Source organism: Aplysia californica, unplaced genomic scaffold, assembly GCF_000002075.1.
Source record: "Aplysia californica isolate F4 #8 unplaced genomic scaffold, AplCal3.0 scaffold00024, whole genome shotgun sequence".
NCBI classification, from domain to species: domain Eukaryota; kingdom Metazoa; phylum Mollusca; class Gastropoda; order Aplysiida; family Aplysiidae; genus Aplysia; species Aplysia californica.
In genome coordinates, this window is record NW_004797294.1 from 1,478,465 (window position 1) to 1,498,837 (window position 20,373).

The following is a 20,373-nucleotide window of genomic DNA, read 5'->3' on the forward strand; positions in this document are numbered from 1 at the left end:
CCCCTCCCTTTTTTAAAAATTCAACATCTTAGAATAAAGATAGTATACTACATTACATTCCCCTCACAAAGGCTAAAGGTAGAAAAGAGAAGGGAACGATTGTCTGCAACAAAATGCAAACATCTACATAACATAACACAGAAACCTAGTGCATAGCTCAAAATTAGTTTAGTTTAAAAACAACTTTATGGACACTTCCAATCAATCATTTGCCTATAGAAACTAGATAAACAAACATAAAAAAAACAACAACCCCAGAACCAAAATCTTTTGACTATATGAGATTTCCCATTTGTATCCAATATGTGCAATATATAAAGGTTCAAGACATATCATCAAAGTGTATTTTTTAAATTCCCATATCTGCCACAGGTCTCTCAATGTAAATATTATATTTATATCCCTCTGGATCGATTTATAACAACAACACAATCCACAAATCACACACAGCTGTGCTCCCTTTAACCCAATGATTTTCAACATCCACCTTGAAACATGAGTTAAATATAAAAAAGGCAACATAGTTAAAACTGAAGACAACAATTTAAAGCCTTTAACTTGTAAAAGTTTTCCATAAACCAACCCTTTGAAATGGACTGTTTCTTTAAAACAAACAAAAAAATGCTTAAACAATTGAAATCTGTTCTTTAAAAAAAAAAAGGTTTAAACTGTTGACACCTACAGAATTATAATACGGAAAAAAAAAAGAAAAGTCGCTGTAACTGTAGATGCTTTGAGTCATAGGTAGTGCAAACTAGATTAGAATTTCAACTGATACCAGCCCACTCATCTGAATCAAATCTCATTGAAAGCATTTTTTTCTGTGCTATATTCACGATGAACATAAAAAAGATCTCCCCTTCCATCCATCCAGTGAACTATCAGTTATATATCATAGTGATAACTTATCTAGGTGAAATAGTTCAATGCTACTCCCTAATGCACTTGGGGTTTATAGCAATCTGCCACAGATAAAAGTCTAGTCACTGACCGTCCACCATATTAATAACTACATAAAGTTGAGCATTAAGAAAATATTTGCTATAACTATAACCAAAGTCACAACAAAGTTAAAAATGTGTGAAAATAAAAACGGTACAAAATATTTTTAAAGAGTTGGGATGTATAAGATGTAATTGTAGATGTCCCTATCAACACAAATGAGGTCATTTAGGAGGTCAGCTGCTTCCACCCTGCCTGTCAGGGCAAACCCACGTTGAAGAGAGGGATAACGTCTCAGCAGAAAGACAGAGTGACAGTTGATTAAAAATTTCCCTACTTGAGAATCAAGCTCATTCCTTTTGTGTGAATGGAAAAATAGTGTCTAATCGCTACACAACAGACATCAGTTGGATGTATAAAATAATCAATACTAGTGCAAACAACGAAAACTTGCATTAAAAATGTTTTAATGAAAGCCTAAAGTTCATTTCTTTCTTTTCATCAAAAGCCAAAAGATATTAGCTCTTTAAAATTTTTTAATTTCAAAATAAATATAGAGAAATGTGGTAGCAAGAACTAGATTTTCAAATTAGGAAAAAAAAGCCTATCTCAATCTAACAACAGAAAACCTGAAAACCACATGAATAAATGTGAGTTTGAAAGTTTTGGAAAGAAAGTGAAAGGATTTTTATCATTTCAACTAGCATGATTAGACAAAATATCTAAACTATCACAACATAGGCCTACTTACAGAGAGCTTGAACAACTGAACTTCTGAATTTTTGAAGAGCGTAGACAGCTGGAAACTGACAGACAGTTTCACTCCAACATCCTGCTGAGCTCTTGTTGCCCTCTTACTATTGGCATCATTCAAATGCAAGTCGGTCTCATACGAGTATGAGTACGTCTTGGATGAATCATAATCCAGCGCAATACCTAAGAGGACAAAGAATTGAAAAATTACTCTTCGACTTTTCATGACAATGACAGGCAGAGGTTTTTGGGGGGTTTTTTTAGTAGAGGTTTTTAAGGCGCTCGCAACTGCATATAAGGCATAAGGTCATATGAGCACCAAGAGGTGGATGTCAACAGAGAAGTCCTTACAGGGAATCAGACTTATTCTGCTCACCTCTCTAGCTTCAGCAGCACAACGGCGTGACAAAGTCTGCTTCAACTATCAAGGCACCCCGGAAATAGCGGGTCACAAGAGTGTGACAAACATACAAAAGAAGTAGAGAAATCTGACGATAGTAAGGATTGGGAAAGAAAAAGCAGCAGTTCCCTATTGCAGTTCAGGCACAGTCATGAGCATGACATTGTTAGATCTGCCCATTTACAATTCTACTGTGCACTAGAATGAGAAAGGGACCCCCTTTGGGAATGGCCTAAAGACATTCAAACAGTGGCATTGCCCCGTCTTTGAATCATGAAGGGAATAAGACATTCTGTAATCCACTTATGCAGACAAAGCATGAGAGAAACTGGATCTCTCTCTGTGGCTACATAGACCAGGTAGGAATTCCTGTTCTCATCCTATATCAGTTGTCATCTGGTCTTGTTTCTTCCGCATAAATAACAGAGTGCTTTGAGTTTGAGCCATTAGACCAAAAGGAGGGGTGCATGACTTCAACAAAACAACTGATTGTTTATGAATTTATAGGTTTTCAAAAACAAAGAATTTAACACAAAATGGCTGAGCAAATGAACAATTATCTTTTAGTGTGGCCAGCCAGAGAACCTACGCAATAACTGAGGGGAAATTCTTTTGATAGATAAATTAGTGGAAGTAGAAGCTACACGAGACGGGTTCCCAAATCATAAGGGTTTGAACAGAAACAAAAAAGTAGATTTGCTCCTCAGACTGAAAGGTGAAACAGGAGTGGCCTTATTTTTATGACTTTAAAAACAGAAATTGTCATCACTTTGCATAGATGATGTAGTGAAATACTGTCGAAACTATTCAGGATGGCCACCCATAGTCGAGAAGGAGAAAGAATGCCTTAGACATGTGAACATCTTGCACACTGTGTCATATAAAAAAAACCCAGCAAAGAGTAAGAAAGTGGAAAGTGGCCCTTCATACTATACTGGTGATTGTCTTTGATAGGTGGCTGTTACAGGCAGAGGTTTGACTGATGTAGTGAAATTCCAGTGAACAAATAACGAACAAAACCCTCCGTACTTGTGCTGACTATGACATTAGCAGAGCCCTCTTTTATTAAGTCAATTACCTGTAAGGTTGCCCACTTTTCTTTCTGGTCGAAAGGTCCATTTTATTGAATTGCATTGATAAATATTTGCAGAAGAGAGTTATGATCAAGGTATATATATGACTCTGTATGGTTGAGCGCTTTGAAAAAGCAAAAAGACAGTTAAAATTAAATACATGATGGTCATGAGATGTGTGTGTATTCTACCATCAACACTGATGTTCGACAAACTGAGTTATTAATTTCATTCTTATTTCTAGAATGTTCTTTCTGTCTTTCACTCTGTAAAGTGATGGCTAGGCTACTGTTTTGCCGCTTCTGAGGTGTTCCATTTTACCATAGTACGTACACATTGAGACATGTGTGTGACAATACAATCAAACAAAGTTAACTGTATGCCAGTGAGTAAAGTAAAGTAAAAATGTGGACAAACTTTCAAGCCATTCTTCAAGAATGCCTGTCAAATAACTTGTTACCCCTCCCACAGTGTAGCACAGAGAAAAGTTCTTCCTGTACTGTCTAGAAAACTTTAAAACGTTTTAATTAAAACACATCCTTAAATGCAGGAGTTACAAAACTAAAATTCAATTAATAAGAGAGAAAATTAACTCTCCTACCATGATAAGAAATTTCCGTGAGACTTCTTCTTCGCAATAAGGTAACAGAAATGGTAAACTTTACAAAACATCTTTTCCTCAAAAACTGTTTCCTTTAAGATAACAATAGAGGTGCTCATGGTTCGTGACAGTCAACAAAAAATCATATACTCTTCGGTCAGTATCAGCATCCGGGATATATACTTTCAACAGTTTAAAAATGTATTACCTCTACTGGACTTGTTGCCACCAGCAGGCTGGTATTGAATCAATAAAACGTGTTCGTTAAAATGTTTGCATGTTTTCAGCAGATCTAAGGAGAAACCGATTATTCGTTAAACTCCAAGACGCGGACCTTTGTACTTTGTCGGGCCGCCATCATATGGAGGTTAGAAGACCCCCCAGCTGCCATGCCACAGGCCATATATATTATATATATATATATATTTAAAAAAATTTTTTTTTTTAATATATATATAATATATATATATATATATTTAAATTTTGACAATATAAGCTTCTTGAGCACAAAACCATAGGCTTACCACTGATCAACAAAGTGCAATAAAAACATTTTCAAACTTTGGGGAATTGTAGTGATCTCAACAGCTCACTGACGAAATCAGTTGATTCCATATAGTCAATAAAAATATGAAAGTCAAGAAATAATAATAATTTAAAATACATTTCAAGAGAATTAAAATAAATTTAGCCATCAATATAAAAATGGGCACCATTTTCACACACATGATGATGGTAAAAATGTGAGGCATTGGGAAATCAGGTGCTCGTCAAAATAAAATGAAAATTGAAAAAAAACAGGCATTTTCCCGCCAGTTTGGATTTGGCAATTTTTATCCAACTTTTGTTTTATCACCTTTTTTATGTCCATTAAAAAAAACATTTCTGTGTGGATTTTTCTGCAAAACATTGATGAAAGTTCAAAGGCACAAAAAATTTAAATTTTCAGTTTCCTCACACTCTCAAGCTATGGAACTTTTAAAGTTTTAGGGGCCATTTTCTCTCTAATTTATTTTACCTCTCTGAAACCAGGCGACCCCACCTCCTTCAATCGCAAATATTTCGACTTGTATGCAAGATAGGTTATTATAATATTTCTGTCTTCGTCAGAAAGACAAACGAACACATTTTAAGTTAATAAGGTGATACCAATTTACTCCACCACACACAAGACGCCCAAAAATTGACATGACAATATGTCTGATTCCACCACGTTGTGACAAAAAAGGATCGGCAAGACTCTCCATTGAAGAAAATTAATAGCCTGTTACAAGAGATCTTGTAGAGTTTAGTAGGGGGAGCAACATTACAAGTTGAGGCGTTATCATTCATCATGAATTGTGGATGAACTAGACTATATTCTACTCATTTTTTAAAAATTCGAATCAAGTTCACAAGACGTAGGCCTAGGCTCTACGCCTAGTCCAAAGAGGCAGTCTAGACATTTCTAGGCATCTATACAAAATAAGTTGCAAAATTGTAGGATAATTTAATATTAAAAGTCCTCTTCCTTACACATTATACATTAAAAAAATAAGAAACTCATACTCACATTGTAGAACTGAAGACAACACAAAAATCAGAGCTGCTAAATTGCGTTTACACACCATCATGTTGTCATTAGCTGTACTCTTGTTCCAAGTCTCAGTGTGCCTACTTGGAAAAAAAATTCTAGGCCTACTATTTTCCTTTGGTTCACAGGGTCTCAAATTAACACTTGATACAGCAGCAGTAGAAGTAGAAGAATTAGAATATATATATATATATATTATATTATATATATATATATCTCCTTTTTACTGGTATATATCTAGATCTAGATCTGGTTTGATCTATATTTCTAGCAAACTAGATCTAATTGCACAATGATAATGATAATTATGAAGTATAATTAACCAAGTCCCTGAAACTGACACGTTGACTCCACGGTTGAATGCTATTAGATCCAGTTTAGGTACGTCTATATTCCCCGACCCTATCTCTACCCTGTTTTTGTTCAAAAGAGCTCGTACGAAGTCCACGTAGCCACCAAAGTTTTGTCCAAGCCCAATACTCTAATCATTCAGAGGCCTGCTACCATGATAAAAGTTAGAGATTCTACTTGAATGGGCTGCCCTAAATAGATCTATCTCTCTTGGGGTTGTGTTGTTATCTAAACTCAGTGCTTTGTCAGCGCACTCTACGCTAGCCTAGAGGGCCAAGCAGCTAACCTGACACAAGTTTCGATCGCTGCGCTTATGATTATCTAGGGCATTGTGTGTAGAGTGTAGATCTAGGCCTGGTCACAGCAGTGCGAAAGCCAACGTCGTGATTGCATGGAGGATGGTCCGAAGGGCAAAAAGTAAACTTTGATATCACTTCATCACAGGACCAGCCGACAACTACAACTTTCCACGTAGGCTTGACTGACACACGCAGCAGACCACTTCAGTTCAGTCTTCCCTTTCTTAATCTCTCTCTCTCTCTGTTCTGTATTCTGTATCCTTTGATGACTTCAATGAGCCCTCCCTTTGACACAATTGTAATCACAATTTAAATGAAACTATTATTCTTAAATATTATGCTATATAGATCTGAAACATAGGATATGAATCTAGAAACTAAAAAGAAAATATCATGTATTAATATTGATGAAAAGGTTTGATTAGATGATAAATTCTAGAACTAGATCTCGTAAGAATAGCGTCCATGAAATCGGATCTTTCTGATTAACGCATGCCTCCCTTTATCACGTGATTTTCACTTCAAACAAAATGGCGCCGTACAGTTGTTTGACGTGACCTATCATCCTATGTTAAATCATTTTTACTATTGGTCAGCAGAAGTGTTTGTGTTTTTATTTCCCTCTCTTTTAAAACAATTAAGTACTGCTGTTACAATAGGGAATATGGATCACTGTGATATAAACAAGTCTGAAGACAAAGGTGTCGTGGATGACACCCAAAAGTTGTCAAAGAATCAACTGAAGAAGTTGAAAAGGAAGGAACGATGGTTGGCCGTGAAGCAAGAGCGAAGGTATAAAATTTTTAAATGGTAGCGTCAGTTGCCACCAAGTGACGGGGTGGCAATTGAGACTCTCTCTCTTTCACCTTGTCTCTGGAGGAAGGGGGGTTGGGGAGTGATGCTGACCGCACCGCATGACTGGCTCGCTATGCATTCAATCTTTCGGAAGGACTTCCGTAACGAGCGACCACCCCTTCAAACACAATAAAGTATAAAGAAGAGGCCTAGACCTAACCCTAACCCTACCCCTAACCTTAACCCTAACCCTAACCCTACCCTTACCCCTAACCCTACCCCTACCCCAAGCCCTCAATTCTGTTCTGTCTCATAATGGTCGCTCGTTACGGAAGTCCTCCCAATCATTCTGTGAGGCGTGCGCGGTGTGGATTGCAAGAGGCGTAATTTTCTATAAAAGCCAGTGAAATGAGAGGAACGGAATGACATAGAAGTCGACTGTGTACATATGAGATGTTCTGCTTTCCACTTTAATTCATCTTCTTGCTTTCACACCGTCAACATGTTCATCAAGGGAGCTAACCACGTTAATTGGTTCTTTTTTTCCTCTCTTGATTTTCTCTCTCTTTCTTTATATTTGGGGCTTTCACGGACATGAGGAATTACGGAAATCTTGAACACTATCTTCAGTCCCCAACGAAATTCCAGTTACCCGTGTTAGACGATGTACTTTCCAAAACTCCTAACAGAAAATAGACGTCGAAAAAAAATATCACTTTTCCCTAACTGAAAATAAACGTTGGAAGTAAATCACTCCTCTGGACAGTTCGGGGTAGTCTGGGACAGAGCGTGACTTGACCCACCCAGCGTGGGTGAGAAAAATATAAACTTAGATATAGTGGTACTCTTGGACAGTGTCATTTTATTATATTATATTATATATTTATATAGAAAAAAACCAAAAGAGGAGTTGGGAAGTGTTCTAGTAATTTTATTACTTGGACAGATGGTCATTTGAGCATGTTCAGTTGCATTTTCTATTATAATATTTGAAATTATAGGCCACCTCTATTCTCACCCGGGGTGAGAATAGCGCAGGCGAGTCTTTTGGCTATTCTCACCCGGTGTGCGTTCAACGTTATAGCCTAGATCTAGGCCAACCAATTTTGCGTTTACCCTGAACCGCAGAATTCTACACTGTGATAACAGGAAATTTTTAGAATTTTGCGCCGTGAACAAACGTTCCATTACTACTGCTGTTAGCCTAAATTCGTACAAAATTTTGTCTGTGGGCAGTAGAGAGAGAGAGGAGTAGCGCGTGAACTTCCGGGCAAAACAAAATGGCGCTTACTTCGGCTCGATTCGAAAGGTTAAATAGCCGTAGCATCTTTGTAGACGACCAAATTAATTTACTGTGTTTAAACATTATTTTTAAACTTTGTTTTGGTCAATTTGATCGTCCACACCGATAGACAGTATTCAGAAAGAGACAGAGAGAGAGAGAAGAGGGGAGGATTAGATCTTGCGAGAACTTCCGGCAAAACAAAATGGCGACCTGAGTAGTTCGGCTCGATTCGAAAAGTGAAAAGCCATAGCATCTTTGTAGACGATCAAATTAGCTTACTTTTGTGCTATAACGTAATTATTTCTTTGCTTTTATCCATTTGATCATCCACACCGATAGAAAGTATTCCTAAATTAGGAAAAACAGGTCTTGTTTCACACCGGGTGAGAATAGCCAACGGTGGCAAGTCTCACCCGGGGTGAGAGGTCGATCGTTTCTATTCTCAACCCGGGTAAGAATAGTCACTTCCAAATTATAAGTCCAAAACAAATCTATGTTTCAGGACTTTGAAGAGGGACTTAGTTTGGCTTGGAGAAAGTAATGTGATAGAGCATGATTATGTTTCCCTATGGCCTGCAATTGACTCGAGTCCCTTCTCATATATATATCTCTTTCTCCTGTTAAGTTTGTATTTTTAATTTGATAGCTTTTTTTTCAAAAGTTTTTACACTTATGAGCACTTTTTAAATAAACCACTTCTCGTAAAGAAACCTGTGTTTCTATTAAAAAATGGGTAAATTTTTACTTTCACTCCCGCACACAGATGCACTGTTTCAGGGGTCAAACTGCTGTACTGTTTGCTGCAGATCACACATAAAGCCACTAAAACTGTCGCAAATCAATTATTTTCAAGACAATTTCAAATCTAACTGTAAAATATCAAATTATGGGTAAAAACAGGTTGGCATGCCCCCCTGTAACCCCCCAGATATTCTTTTACCCCAGTGGGGCAAGCCCCCCTGTAACCCCCCAATTGGTTCAAAGCATGTCTATCTCGGTTAAAAACAATCAAATGTTTCAAAAACTATTAATTTGCGACGGAAATGAAGTTGATATTTGTGTTCAGCGCATCAATATTTAGTAGAAAAAAGGCATCTGGTAGCTGAGTGTGAGACGGGAGGGAAAGTAAAAAAATACCAAAAAATGATGTACATATAATATGGATTATAAAATAAGTTGGTCTGTTAGAGAGGTAAAAGAATTAAAATTACAGCATTTTTTACATATATCAGGTGTTTGTGTAAGATTATTTGTATAATAGAATGTTGCTAATCTTATAATCTTAAACCATCAAGCACAGTGCAATCAAATACTGAAGATAGTTTGTACAATATAACAGGGACAGGTCGAATTCGTTGGGACCGGCCTCGGTAGTTCGAAGGATCCGTAGGTCAAGGGATATTGAAGATAAAGATAAAGTAAGAAAAGAACGGGACCGCAAGCACAGTTCGACGGATGCATCATTTCAAGTCTATGCGTTCGACCTATCCATGTTATACTGTATACAGAATACAGTATACACCCTCAGAGTGCCATTGTCTATTGACAGAGTTTCATTTTTGATACTGATGATATTATTGCTTGCTGTATAAAATATATATAATGTTTAAGTTTGTTTATAACCCGTGTTGTAAATTCCTAATCAGACTTTCTTAGGTCGAGAAAAACTATGTCTTTAAAAATACCACCACCAGGAAATTATTACTTGAATTAAATGTTTTCACTGGTCTGTTGGATGTGGCATTTTAGCTTCTACATCACGCGATTTTGTTTAAAAGTGACACAAGTCACAGTTGCCTAAAATGTTATGTTTTGTTATCTCCTCTCTGGTTGTTAGTCCAAAGAGACTTTTGACTGCTGTGGCCTCGTTCAATGTTGTTTTTGATTTTTTAATGAATTATCCAATACTCACAATCTGTTGAAACATTTATGAAATAACATAAATTTGCTTTTTTTATCATCATGATAATATTCAAAAATCGATTGTGTTTACCCAGTCCTAATCTGTGATATAAGTTTATAAACTCTCCGAGGGATTACCCAATCTTTTTTGTCGTGTAATTTATGGCCGAGTATAATATCATGTGGTTTAGTTTTGCTGTAATTTCTTTTGTTGTATTTCAGGCAGCAGGAAAAGCAGAAAAGGAAACAGCGTCTTGCAGAAAGAAGAGAAAAAGGAGAGGATATTGGTCCCAATAGAAAGAGATTGAAGACAAATACTATGAAAAACTCCTCCTGCAAAATCCAAGTTGTTTTGGACCTTTCTTTGGATGAATACATGAATGACAAGGTACTGTTTTGCTCACTTACTTTTTAAGACTTAAAACTCTTGAGCCGTTGAATGAAGGTTGGCCTCTATCCAGTAGTGTTTTACCTAGATACAAGATATACCCTAGTGGTTGCGTGTCTACTTTGTTGAGAAGTATCGTAAACGACAAACCCAAAAGAACAATCAACGTCAAACAGGTCACAGAATTGTTAGTCATGGTCAAAACTGTATGGAAAACAAAAGCCAGTTGGTTTATATTTTTAACTATATGTTTAAAACAATACATTTTAAATTATAATCGCATCAAGACAATATGAAAGTAGAAAAGAAGCAATTTTCATTTTTCGAGAAAAAAGGAAAGATCAGATGCAATTTAAAGACTTATATATGATATACATTCCCACTGTCAATTTAAAGAGTTATATGTATATTATATTCCAACCATCTGTTATACTGACCATAACACTGTCTTATTTCACACTGATGCTGTTGTTGATTATGGCTTGGTTTTGTTTGTTGTACATCTCCCTCTCCAGGATGTGACATCCCTGACCTGCCAGCTACGTCACTGCTACTCAGCCAACAGGAGAGCCCAGAATCCCTTACAGGTACATGTTCTTGTGTGGTCTTTTGAACTAGCTTGATTATGACTTGTTGGTTTTGTTACATAGCTTGGGTCTTTGCTATTGGAGTTGAATGTTGGAAAGAAGAATACTTTTGGTGAAAAAAATCTGTACGTTTTTAAGAGAAAATAGAGATGTGACTGCATTTATTTACATTTTAAGTTTTCAGATTCTTGAATGCTTTGTGAGTTACACATTTAAATACTGTCTCATATTTTCCTGTAGCATAAATGTGACCATCCTGCCAATTGTCAAGCCTGTTGTTGGTAATTTTTGGTGTCATAGTCATAGACGGACAGGTAATTATTCCAATAATAAAAATGAAAGTAGTCATTTTTATCAGAGACACATAGTGCTGATTCTGTACAGTATTTTATGGCACTAGATGTCAAAATGATGGGCCCTGAGATGTGTATATTTTCATTTGTGATAAATGAATGTACTCCGAGTTTTACAAATTCTGACATATAAAAGGACAAGTGACTTTTGAGTATCTTTTTCCTGATACTTGAAAATTGTTTTTTTAGAAGGAGCTACCATGTTTTTTAGTTCATTGAGATCAAAGCTTGCTGTTCCAGGTTATAAATTACCTCTTACTCACCATCAATTTACGAAAAGTAAACTGAAAAATCGTAGGGTATTTTGCTGTATTGAGTTTTTTTCTTTTTGGCCTCATGAGTTTCACAGCAAAAAAAGATAGCTCAAATTTTTAGGCGGGCTAGCTCAACATAGTGTTACTGTTAGTAACATCACCTTTTATTGCTACTTTTTCCACCATTTTTTTGTAGCTGGTAGTTTTCATGCGCTTTTATGTTGTCTGGTCATTTTTTATCCCAGTATTATGATTGTCTCCTTATTACCTTTTTAATCTTAAAAGAAATAAATTTAAAAAATTATTTAAGAGGACGTTGCCATCCAATAGATATTATATCTGAGGCTAAATAAAGCCTCATCAGCGTCTGTAGTATCTGCTCCGCTGTACTCAGCACAAGGCCAAAAAGTCAGGAACAGATGCTACACTTTGATCCTAGCTGAAAGGCCAAGAAGCGATTGCCTTTTTAATCTGGTTTGTGGCTACCATTTTACCATTATACCTGCTCTTTGAAAACTACAACATATTTCTACTACGTGGGTGGTTGGTGGGTGCTCTGGTGTGGTTTGCTTCTTCTTTCCTATCAAACATCTGTTGTCTTTATCTCCCCTCCTTTTTTTGCGTTTGTTTGTTACTCTGTTGTAACACCTCTAATCTTCGGCACTTATATTACCTTATTGTGTTGCAAGTGCTGTAAAACACATACTAAAACTAAACTAATTTCTGCTACATGTGTCAGTCCCCGTACTTGCTCAAGTAACTAGCTAGCTGTGTGTGATGTTACGAATAAGGAGATGAAGTGCAATACCTACTGCAAAAATACAATTTATTTTCTGTTTAAGGTTTTTACTTTTTTTTACTATTCTTTATATAAGGTGGTTCATCTCTCGTACATAAAAAAGATAATGCTTTTTTTGCAGATGCACTTCTGTGGTTCGTCTGGAAAAACCATGAAGCGGCTGGATGAAATTGGTGACTACAAGGGATGGGACGTAAGTTTTTGACTTCTTAAAGTAGTTTTGAATTTACAGGGGCAGAAAATTTTTCGAAGAATTAATCCTTCAAAATTTCTTGGAAGTATATTTCATTTTATATGTTTTTTAAAATATTTTTTTTTACATTATCTTTTCTTTGCAGTTTGCTCTGCCCTTATTTATTTTTTTTTCTTCGATATGTAGTATTACATGGATAGGTCAAACACAGAGGACTCAAAATCATGCCACAAACACAGAAAAGTCAAACTAATTACGCCACCATATAGGTCTAAAGTCAATTTCCTTTAGGTGCACTTGAGACAAAACAATTTTTTTTTAAAACAGAAAAAGGCAAAATCGGTAAAATACCACCTTCCACCCTCCACAGAAGCAGCTAGCTGTACTATTTTTAGTGCACTGCTAGAAACGCGTGCCTTGGCGCTAGACCTAGCTAGGTTTGTGTGGAGCGGGCGAGAGGTAGGGTTGTGCCTCACACGATCGGCTACCCCACCCCTCTTCACAAAGGACTTCGTGCTTGGTGGGAGAGGTGGGATAAACAAAAAAATTTTAAAAGGGCTCATTGTAAGCCTACCTACAGTGAGCGTTGCCTTTGCCCAAAAAACACGTTGTCGCGTTCTGTTCGCAGACGTACGAAGGGATGTAATCAATCTATTGTTTTGCCCTTAAAGTTGCAATCTTTGTTGCTTACCTTGATTCTCTGACACAGCTGATGCCATTCCGCTGTTCACATATTCCTCGAACTACTGAGGCCAGTCCCGACAAATTCGAGCTATCTGTGTTATACTGTATTAACCAAATTCATACCCTTTGTTGAAACTAAGTGGTTTAGTAGGGGTTTTAATCCTCTTTCGACACTATATGGCTATTCATGAGGAGGGACCTCTGAATTTTACATCTGTTCAATGTGGCAGGCTGAATGTGCTCATGCCCTGTCTTTCTCATTGTCTGTTCTCTGAATTCTTTGCAGCTGTGACAGCCAATTTAGAAAGCAACGGTTTCATTGAGATACCTCAATTTTGCTCCAGCACACTGGAATTGGGAAACGGTCCTAACTCTGTTTTGATTTTGAATGACTTACAAGAACATACTCTAAAACCCTGATAACACAAACATCATGGGACCAGAGAATTTCTTTGTGTCAGCTTTTTTTTGTAAAGGGAAGTTGTAGTGTGTATAGATTCGAGAGGGTCAAAATGCATGAAACATTGATTTAAATCTTATTAGAGCCACCAGGAAGTGGGCACTATGGAAGTGATCATTATTATTATTATTATTATTATTATTATTATTATTATTATTATTATTATCATTCTTCTTCTTCTTTTTCTTCTTCTTCTTCTTCTTCTTCTTCTTCTTCTTCTTCTTCTTATCAATTTTATAACTATTAGTATTAATACTATAGTTATTTTCAAGAGGGAAAAAAACAAACAGGTTTGAAATCCCATCGTGGTAATAGTAATTTTTTGTTTAAAAAAGTCTATTTTCTTTCCATTTTTCAGGTCTATGTTGACACCCGGCCATATGATGAAGCCTTCTCCAAAGACAGCCTTGTATACTTGACTAGCGAATCTCCAAACATCCTCTCTGACTTGTCCGAGGATAAAGTTTATGTCATCGGCGGCTTGGTGGACCACAATAAGCACAAGGTGAGAAGGCCTTTCTCAACTGCCAGCGGGTATTTTCCCACGCTTGCTTGAAATAGTGCGAGATAAGGAATGACACCAGATGTAGATTCATGACAGTGGGAAGTGATTGTTTGTACTGGTGATTGTCTTGAACAGGTGGGTGGCCATTTGAGCACATTCGATTGTACATTCACTTCAGATTTGCCTCTTCCCTACCCTGTGCCTTGTGAAATATTTGAGGCAGCATGTTGAAATCAGGGGCTTGTCATTCTTCTTCTTCCTTGTTCTCGATGACAGCAGCTAGACAGTCAGTCCGATGTTGCGTTCAAACTGTGTAGTTTGCTTCAACCCTGAAAGACTGCCATAGAGTTTTCTCTAAAGGGGAGCCACATTCTGCCACGTCTGTGAGCGAAGGGTGGCGTAGCGCGGGCAGTGCTAAAGGACATGGTTGGCATCCTCTTGGTCGTGTCCACATTCACATGTCGCTGTTTCTCCCACTTTTAATTTGGTGTGCATATGGTGTTTGAGTCTGTTGTGGCCACAAAATAATGTAATCCAGGAAACCGGCATTTTTCTGGCCGTTGGGCACTTTTCTTCAAATGTTCTTTTTTTTCGGGGGGGGGGGGGGGGGGAGTCCAGCACCTTCTATGTCCATTTAAGAACATATTTCTGTATGAATTTTACTCAAAAATATTGATCAAAGGCGCCAAAAATATAAGTTTCTGGTTTCTAAAGACACTCAAGCTTTGGAAGTCACCAAACTTTGGCAGCCATTTTTTCCACAAATTTAGCCTCTGAAACCAGGCGACCCCCATCTCCTTCATTTGTAAATTATTGAATTCTATTCAAGATTGATGCACATTTTTTCCTCCAAATGCAAGACAAATGAATTAGCTTTAAGATCATATTAACTCCATAAGTCTAAAAACTGAGGAGCACCTGATTCTTGTGTGTCTTGACACATATGGTTGTTACTATAATAAATCACAGTGCTGTAAAGTACTGCTGTATGGAAACAGACCATTGACGAGGCCCATTTGCATAAAGACTTAATGTTGTATGCAGGGAAGAAAAAAAATTTTTCTTCTTCATTCTTACTCTTACATGCATTTGTCTCGACTTCTTTTCTCCTTCACACTATTCTTGCTGCTCTTCGGTCTCAACTCTCTTCCTCCACAATTTTTATTCTACTATTCACAACAGCTCCTCTACTTTTCTAACATTTTTCACATTTGTCTGAACTCTTCTGTCTTCTGTGTTCCATTTTTCCATTTAATTACATTTGGTCAAATGGTCCAACTCCTTAACCCCCCCCTCACACACCCATTAACAAACCTGACGCACCTGCTTCCCCAGGGACTGTGTCATCAACTGGCAGAGGACAAAGGTATTGCACACGCCCAACTGCCCATAGGGGATTACTTTGAGATGACAACTCGAAAAGTTCTTGCTGTGAACCACGGTAAAGTAATAATGTAGCTTTTGTGAAATTTTCATTTTTCATCCTCCTTCGATAAAGGCAACACAGATGTCCTCTTGCTACAGATATGATTCAAACCAAAGTTATGGATGGTTTCATGGCTTTAGATTAAGATATAAACCTTGATTGACCTTTGAAATTGTTACAGTTACACTTTGCCCGTCCCTTTCCTTCACTTTTTGGTAAAAATAAATGTAGTTCACCAGTTTAGGCCATAATTGATCATCTGTTAGGAAGAAGAAAAGAAGTGGCGTCGGTGGCCTAGTGGTTAGGCTTTCGGACTCGCAACCGTAAGGTCGTGGGTTCGAATCCCATCAGGGACCCAACGTTGTGTCCTTGGGAAAGGCACTTTACATGAATTTTCCTCACTTCACCCAGGTGGGAATGGGTGCCCGGCTATGGACAGCGAAAGATCTTGTCAGTTTGTTAGTGTTTTAGCGCTTAATCAGCTGCTTACACTGTATGCTTCCCGGGAAGCTGAGAATGTTTTGGAGTGTTCTATAGTCTGCTGGGGTAATAATATAGTGTAAAGCGCATAGAGCCTGCTGTTGAGCGAGGATACGCGCTATACAAATGCTATTTATTATTTTTTATTATTAAGTACATGTCATTGTTTCCTGTTGTATTTATATTTTTTCCCCTTTTGTTTATGCTAGAATAGAAGATTTTGAAGTAAATGTTTGTGTAATATTCAGCAGTGATAAATGGTATTAGTATGGATCATATTGTATTGGCTTGACACCACTTTCTGCAATGCAACGTTTTTTTAAAGAGGCATCTTGGTCGATTGAACATCCGTCTAAGGTCTGAGGTAAGTGGGTTGAGAGCTGTAAAAAACTCCCAAAAGTAACACATGTTGAAGAACGCATTTCAAAGATTGAGACTAAAGTCATGGTATCGTGGTCCAGCTCAGTACACACTGACACTGCAGTAAAAGAATGAAAGGTTTGGTAAATTTTGTTGTCGATGTTATATAGAAAATTTATTGTCATTCGTTTTCTTGTTTCTCTTTTCAGTGTTCTCAATGCTTCTGAGGTTCACCGAGTTACATGATTGGAAAAAGGCTTTCCTGTCAGAAATGCCACAAAGAAAGCAAGCTAGTCTAAAAGAAAAAAATGCAGACACAGCTGAGGAGGAAAAAGAGGGGGAACTAGAAGAGGAGGATGAAGATGGACAGGAGGAGGAGTTTGAACAGGGAGAAGAAAGTGATAATGAAAAGAGGAAAGACACCACATCTGGAACTACACCACCAGAAAGTTGTGTTGAGAGTGAAAAAAGTTTGGAGGGAAAGAATCGAGTTACTGGCAATAACGGGGAGGAGAGTGGTAGTTCAGGATGCTGCTCTGGTGCATCTGATGAGAGAAGTTGTGGTCAGATGCAGGAGAGTGGCACATCAGTTGTGGTAGAGAAGGAAAAAGATCTGAGAGGACACAATACTGACAAAGATGATCAAGTGTCAGATGCTCAAAGCACCACAGGAGCTGAAATGCAAAGCTGACACAACACTTCTTGTTTATTTTATTTTTAAATCATCTCATGTACCTTTCCAAAATAGTATGGTGGAGTCTGCTTAAACCGATCGCGGATAATCCAAAAACAGCAGTAAACCGAAAGAAAATAAATTCCCTGATTTTTTATTTTTTTTCTATTTGAGAAACCTCTCTAAATCGAAAACCCGGCTTAACCAAATAAAATTTGCTAGTCCGGTAGATTTCAGTTCAAGCAGACTCCACTGTATCCTTGGAACACCTGCAATGTAATTAGTCATTTTTGGACATGCCGCATTAAGAATTAAGTTGTGAGAGATTTTATTGGCAGAACTTAATACTTGTCATTGTTGTAGATCTGAATCTAAAAGTTGTGTTATAGCTTCTTTCCTTAACCCCGGAATGGATTTCCAAGGTTTGACAGAATTGATTTTTTGGGTTTAATGAGCTAAATGTTACTGGTTATTTCACTTGAAGTCAGTATTTAAAATCTAATAACATATGTCCATGGTGAAGGAAACAGAGGCCATGCATGAGATTTAGAAGAAAACTATTCCAGAGTATTTTTCTTGAACACAGGGCTCTACATTGTGTACCGATGTAATTTGCTCTAGAAGCAAAAGGAAAGATTGCGGTATGTTAACCAAACTTTTATTGAGCTGTCACGTTATAGAACTTGTTGCTTATAATATTGGATAGGCTTGTATGTTTTTACAAGTGCGAGCTTTATTTTGCCTTTTCTCTTATACAGTGGAACTCGGATTCAACAAGGTCGCCGGGCCTGACTTAAAATCTCGTTGAATCCGAGTGTTCATTACAGTAAACAGGAGGTTTTGTGTAGATAGTTACAGGCACTGAGCAAGTAATGTATAAAGAGAAGTAACAAGTGGTGCCTGAAATGCCTGCATATTATGAGCTGTGCAAAAAAAGACAGATTCGTTCAAATGCACGCCTGTGTCATCTCGATTGTTTGCCAAAAAGTTGTGTTGCTATGTAGAGTCTAGCATACAGCAATTTTTTATTCCATAGACCAGCACATAATTCATAATGTAGACTAGCTTATCATTGTAACAATGATCAGTTGCCATGGGGGGGGAGGGGGGGGACTGTGATGCGTTTGTGTCTCTGCAGCGTTCCACTCCCGGACCGATGGTGCCCCTCCACCCCGACACGCACCCACAGATGCATGTGTGCAGGCCGCTAATCTGACCCCGACACAAGCTAGAGTGGACACGTTTGCATGCCAACAACGCATGCGTTGGTATGAAAGAAGGCCACTGATTGCTCACATGCAATCGGCTAAGTGAATAATGGTCCATGATGCAGGTGCAGTGGATGGTTTTCGGGGATAGATAAAGTTTGTTGTGGCAGAAAGATGAGCGAAGCCACGTCTGTGGGAGCTTTTCACCCTGGAAGCGACCTCATTGAATCCGAGCTTGAAGTGTTCTTTGAATCTGGATTATTTTTTTTGATTTTAAAGAAGAAAAAAAAACGGGGAATCCATCTCCCCTCGTTGAATCCCAGTTCCACTGTATCGGTGTTCTGCACTGCAACGGTACTATTGACAAGGTGCATTTCAATATACCAGTATTTAGTTTTTACATAAAAAACTTCTTTTGGTACTGAAGTTAAGGATTCAAATTCAAGTTGGATCTGAATTGGTGTTATGTTTCCCAGGATTATTTTGTGTCGGTCTAATGTCCTATCGGAGGGCCAAATGATTCATCTTTAAGGTGCTCTACTTCATGTCTAGGTAGAACAATTAAACTTCTTCAAAACAATGATTTTGTTTCGGAAATAATGGCAATAACAGCAAAAAAAAACTTGACAGGAAATCATATTATTGGAACAAAAACGAGTAAAATGATGTCTTTTATGATCAAGGTCTAAAGTTTAAACTCTACTAGTGAAGAATGAGAATGGGACATATGTATGGCTTTCAAAAGTTGTGTTTGAATGAGAATTATAGGGATACTTTTCAGAGCAGATCTGTATTTTCATGTTGATTTTGACTAATAAATAATGGCTCTATGGACTTTAAGGCTGTTGTGGTGTGACTTCTTGGTCGCTTTGTGTACGTTTTGTTGAATACTGATGTTCTGTGTGGGTTGTTGGCGGGTGCTCTGGTGTGGTTTGCTCCTTCTTTCCTATCAAACATCTATCGTCCTTGTTTCCCCTTCTTCTTTTTTATGTTTGTTACTCTCTTGTAAGACCTCTAATCTTCTGGTGCTCATATGACCTTATGCAGTTGCAAGCACCGAAAAACTCTTTCTTAGCTAAAACTAAGATGTACTAAGCCCAAAATTTTGAAATGTTTTATAAATTGTAGTTTCTTAATCTGTGGTATTGGTTGCATACTCATGAAATATTTGGTGGAAATTTAAATTCTAGATACATGTATTGAAGAAACCCCCCCCCTAAAGATATAGTACATTTAAGTGTAAAAGAATCGAAGTAGTTATTTTCTCTCTCCCGCAAAATTTTGTTTTCTGGAATTAGAGCAGTTGAACAGCTTTTTCCTGAAATGTAGCAAATATTCAGTCTGTAGTGACCTTTCGTCAGACTAAACAGTTTGATCTGTTCCAATCTTTTGTACATTAATAAGTACATGCACCAGCATCTGTGATAAGTGTAGCAGTTAGGTGCTTCACTGTAGCTTACAGGAGACCTGAGTTTGAATTTGATTCCCGTGTAGGGAGAAATTTGTATTGAATACCTCAGTATTTTTGCTTGGATGTTGAAAACTATACCTCTCATACCGGGTTGGCCCTGACAGGCAGGGTTGGAGACCCACCTCCAAAATGATCTAAATTGTCTTGATCAGGGCGTAAAATCACCTACAAAATTATAAATCTTTAAGAACTTATAGTAGAGTTGTCACATGAGTTACTGTGTTGGGGTGTTGCTGCTTCCAAAACTGAAATGATATCATGCATTCTAATTCTAATGAAGTTTCTTGGGCTTACAGATCAGTATTTTAGCAACATACCGTACTACATTATGGTACAGTAAAACCCTGATGACGTGAACTTCACAGGACCACAGATTTCTCCATATTATTCAAGATTTCGTGTTAAGGGAAGTTGCAATGCCTAAAACAAAGAAGGAAAACAACTTGCAATTTAAAATCATTTCGTGGTAACAGGAATTTCATGTTAAACAAATCCTTTCATAGTAGTCATAGTATCAGGAGTTTCATGTTAAACAACTTCGTGTTAAGCAAAGTCTTC

At 37.5% G+C, this 20,373-nt stretch overlaps 2 protein-coding genes across 4 annotated transcripts in view; one reads left to right on the plus strand and one right to left on the minus strand.

Annotated features, from left to right (window-relative positions):
• Positions 1 to 6,237, minus strand: part of LOC101855697 (microsomal triglyceride transfer protein large subunit) — a 36,875-nt gene extending 30,638 nt beyond the window's left edge. Inside the window, exons 1-3 of one of the 3 annotated variants that reach the window (XM_005090969.3) lie at positions 5,980 to 6,237; positions 5,322 to 5,422; positions 1,694 to 1,878 (exon numbers count right to left, since the gene is read on the minus strand). In XM_005090969.3, coding sequence (XP_005091026.1) covers positions 1,694 to 1,878; positions 5,322 to 5,382 — 246 coding nt within the window. In that variant the 5' untranslated portion in view covers positions 5,383 to 5,422; positions 5,980 to 6,237. Of the gene's footprint in view, positions 1 to 1,693; positions 1,879 to 5,321; positions 5,486 to 5,979 lie in introns of all 3 variants that reach the window. The other 2 variants (XM_005090970.3, XM_005090968.3) reach the window with 2 other exon arrangements.
• A 264-nt stretch (positions 6,238 to 6,501) lies between these two features.
• Positions 6,502 to 17,962, plus strand: LOC101856237 (tRNA methyltransferase 10 homolog A). Its single transcript, XM_005090971.3, has 7 exons — positions 6,502 to 6,784; positions 10,197 to 10,362; positions 10,878 to 10,949; positions 12,477 to 12,548; positions 14,051 to 14,197; positions 15,533 to 15,638; positions 16,673 to 17,962. The coding sequence occupies exons 1-7, from the start codon at positions 6,561 to 6,563 to the stop codon at positions 17,152 to 17,154; spliced, it is 1,269 nt and encodes a 422-aa protein (XP_005091028.1). The 5' UTR covers positions 6,502 to 6,560; the 3' UTR covers positions 17,155 to 17,962.
• The last annotated feature ends 2,411 nt before the right edge of the window (positions 17,963 to 20,373 follow it).